A 4205-nucleotide genomic window follows, 5' to 3' on the forward strand; every position below is an offset into this window, starting at 1 on the left:
GATTTAAATTAAATGTAGGATTTTAAGCTAAAATTAATGGGGCATAACCCGGGCATAATCCATCTATTAATTATTATGGGCTGCATATTGTACATAATGCATGTTATACACCGTTAATGCCACTATAAGTGCCAGTGATTACAAAAAGCTCTCTTGCCTCTCAAGTTCTGAACCGCTGCCTTGCTGCCTGGTGTGTTAAAGAACAGCACGGAAAAAAGTCCTCATCATTACACTCATCTGCGCTCCTCAGGCAAATAAAACAGTATTCATGCTCACACTGGCCACACTCCACATAATTACAGCCTCCAACGTGCATGATTAGACTGTGACATTTGGGGCAGGCACGGAACTGTGGGCAGCCGAACACATCGCTCTCAGGATCAGTGACCAGCTCACAGGTCTGCAGCACAGAGACCACCTGGCACGATTGGTTGGTACAGGTGCCGGAAGGGCACGGGTACAGGCAGTGCTCACATACTGGCTTCACAGCTGGGCATTTAGGGATCTGTCGAAATGGCATGGCACGTCCTGATGTGTCCGGTACAGGCATCCAGTTAAAGAAACGGAGTGGACACTGCAAAGCAGAAACAGGATTCAGTTACCAATACTGTCTCCAATGTGCTACTGTGGTCTTCTATCATTGATTACAAATCAGGACCAGCACTGGATCCAAGTTCTCCTGCTGCACGTGTCCAGCATGTCCCATTTGAAACCTCTGCCTGTCCGCTCTGGGTTTGGTGCAGATTAGCAGCCAGTAAAAGTCTCGATCCTTCTTACACTTGCCTGTGCTCCTCAGACAGATAAAACAGAACCTGTGTCCACACCTGACACAAGTCACGTATTTGCACCCTGCAGTATGCATCATTAGACTGTGACATTTGGGGCAGGCGCGGAACTGAGGGCAGCCAAAAACCTTGCTGCGGAGATCGGTGACCAGCTCGCAGGTCAGCAGCAGGGAGACGAGCTGGCACGACTGGTTAGTACAGGTGCCGGAAGGGCACGGGTACAGGCAGTGCTCACATACTGAATTTGTAGCAGAACACTCTGGGTAATGCAGACGTGTAGTGGACTGTTCCGGTGTGTCCGGTATGGGCTCCAAGTTAGAGAGAAAAACTGGACACTGCTGAGCAAGAAAATAAAGAAAATGATTACCACCATGGTGTGCATTTCCTTCTACAATTCCTAGTTAAATGCGTGCTACTAAAGGGCTTGCAATGGCAGAATTTACAGAATCCAGGACCGACAGACCAAAAACCCCTGTCGAGCAAGCAGAGGGCAACAGTGGCAGGAAAAAAATCCCATAACATTACAGAAAGAAACCATGAGAGGAACCAGACTTAGCAGGGACCCCATCCTCCTTAAGTGGCCTGGATAATAATTTAAATGAATAGGATTTACACAAATTAACTAAAATCCTGGGCTGGGAAGAATATTACAACAAAGAAGCTCCTTGCCATTTTTAAGCATGGACGGGTAACTATAACGTTTTGTGGTTGTTTTTACCAGGTAATTGAAAATGCAGACCTTATTAAGGAGCTTTTTAAAACTGCAATTTGCTGGATATTACGTAAAAAGATTATTATCGATGCTAGGAAAATACTGCAGATGGCAGAACGAACCCACTCACCTCCAGTAATGTGATGTTTTCTTGGCAGGGGGGATCAGGAACAGGAATAACTTGTTCTTGTGATAAAACTGCAAGAAAATAAAATATATTTACTGTTACAGTACACACATTTATTGAATTAAATTGCTTTATTTGAATGTGAAGCATAAATACAGTCGTTTCCTGTCAGGGTTGAAAAGAAAACCAAAACTGCTGATTACCTTAGGCTGACTGGAAATTTGTCTTGATGAATAACAGATAAAATCTAACCACAAAAACAATCCTGCCATAAAGCCTGTGCTTCTTTTTTTTCTTTTCTTACAAATGATCAGAAACAAACTCCAGACAAGCTTTACGGAGCCAAAGTTGGAACTACTGCTGTTAAACTATTCCTATTTATATGGGCACATGAGGAACCACACGGGCCTCAATTTTAAATGAGATTGCAGAACTTTCTACCTCATCAAATTAATAATAAGTCACATATTTATGGTCAGAAACCACAAACACAAATCTGTTTGCAATTACATTACGTGGTTGAAGTAAGTATTTGTATACAGTTTACATGATACTAGCTGGTGGTCCTAAGCTCCCATTAGTTCCTTCTTTCCTCATGAATTAACCTTGACACTGTGGTTTCACTACAGTATGAATTATCTGTGTAAATAGTCTGTGACTCCCTTAAATTACCTGCTTCTTTATTCTTTCTTCCTGTCCTCCTTAATGCTCTTCTGTTCCATCTTCTCCTGCCGGTCTCCTCTGGAGCGCTCATACTGCTGACCAGCTTCTGACCAGCTGCCCGTCGAGACATCAGGTAGAGTGAAAGCAGAAGTGTTTTCCTGCTACTGACTGACTGTGAGGACTAAAGGAATGAATCTGAATCACTGTGCTTTTGTCTTGAAGGGGAAAACCTGGGCTGGGAGTTAAAAGGAAAGTCCCAAAGTTTACACATGCAGTGTGTGTGAGGTGTGTTCATAATATCTGAAAATGACATGGTTCGGTTTTAATCAACACTGAGCACAATATTAATACACATTAAGAATTAAGTTTAACTAAGTTTAATTAGGTTTGTTTATGAATCTTCAACACACTTCACGTGTTTACAATCTGTGGAGTTGCAGTTCCAGGCTTCACCTCCAGATGTCACCAGACTAATATAGTGGCGTGTTAAAGGCTAATAGTAAGCGCAAGAATTGCACGTTTTCGGCTAAATTATGCATAAATATTTTCTGAAAACAAAATGGAAATGTCTAAAGACACTTTAAACCCAGAGACAGATTCATAATGTACTTTTAATCAAAAAATAATTCAGAAAAGTGGTGGTTCAATGAGCTCAAATCCACGTGATCTAGCAATATTGTATGCTAGCGTGTACATGTATGGGAAGCAACAGAACCACGACTGTGAAGGTTTAAGTCATCCTGGTCTTTAAATTACGACTGGACATGAGCTGTAAACAATAAACAACTAACTGTAGATGTCCTCAAAAAATCCACTAGTTTTGGATTAAATCCAGCAGGACCAGCAGCTGAATTAAAATAATAAATCTGCAGTAACACTTGTACATTCAACATTTCATGTTTTATTCCCCAAATGTGTTCAAAATTAGCAATGTTAACCATAATTGTGCATTAAAATGTGCATTAGTGTGTTGCCTGTAGAGGACATAAAGTTAATTTAGCTCAAAACTATCCAAAACATTGACCAGTGGTGACCAAAGGTTTGTGGCTTCAAGACCTTTCAGTACACTCCACATATACCAGTAAGGATACTATTTGAGGTCAAGTCATTCTAAAAGTTTAAACATTTCTGACTTGTGAATATCTACGAGATGCTTCCTTCCAATAAGCTTAAAGTCCTCCAGTCACAGAAATATACAAGATATCATTAAAATTAAATTAAAACTACCATCATATGCACGTCTCTTACAAGTTTATGTGTACACTGTTGACGTTAACCAGTGTGTACTTGTGTTACTAAGTCTGGTCTATAGTATTAATAAATAAAATAAAATCAACAGCATTTTGTTTAAAAAATCTTTTAATTCACACAATCAAGTGATCAATTCGAAAACTGGTTCATATGTATTTAAAGAAATCTATGATCTATTATCAACAATATGTAAAAACCTGTTAGAAAATTAAAAATACAAAGAATAATACAAATTGTGTATAAAATGATGAACAAGACTTCAGGAGTCCTGGTATTGCTCACACTAGGTTCTCAACCCAGTGCTTATACAGATCTAATTTTTTGTCTTCACACACATTAACCCATGAGCCACTGGTTGCCAGACTTAATAACCCTAGGTTAGATATATTTGGAGTTTAGAGTTACGTTAACTGGGCCAAGAGTCACTATTTTATGATAATCTTGGTGCTCATGGACCTTATGTCTGAAAGTTTGTTAAACAACAGATGTTTCTGTACGTCAGTGACAAGCCTGTTTGTGGGTCAACCCCGAGTACCAGTGGATTATGTATGATAAAAAATCCAGATAAAAGACAGAAATCCATATACTGGGTCTGTCGCCAGTGGGAAAACACACAGATTTCAGTTCTAGGTCAAATGTGCCAGTCTTTTATACAGAATTCTGCTTT

The 4205-nt window shown here is 39.9% G+C and overlaps 1 protein-coding gene across 2 annotated transcripts; it reads right to left on the reverse strand.

Moving 5' to 3' along the window:
• LOC134303596 (uncharacterized) lies at positions 1-2407 on the reverse strand. Of its 2 annotated transcripts, none has more exons than XM_062989048.1 (3): positions 2297-2407; positions 1628-1695; positions 1-574 (listed from the first exon to the last, which is right to left on the reverse strand). In XM_062989048.1, the coding sequence occupies exons 1-3, from the start codon at positions 2376-2378 to the stop codon at positions 161-163; spliced, it is 564 nt and encodes a 187-aa protein (XP_062845118.1). In that variant the 5' UTR covers positions 2379-2407; the 3' UTR covers positions 1-160. The 2 variants fall into 2 exon arrangements, 1 of the variants encoding a protein (XP_062845118.1); XR_010007668.1 differs by lacking the exon at positions 1-574 and adding an exon at positions 1045-1123.
• Positions 2408-4205: the final 1798 nt, after the last annotated feature.

This window comes from Trichomycterus rosablanca, chromosome 26 (genome assembly GCF_030014385.1).
Source record: "Trichomycterus rosablanca isolate fTriRos1 chromosome 26, fTriRos1.hap1, whole genome shotgun sequence".
Taxonomy (NCBI): Eukaryota; Metazoa; Chordata; class Actinopteri; order Siluriformes; family Trichomycteridae; genus Trichomycterus; species Trichomycterus rosablanca.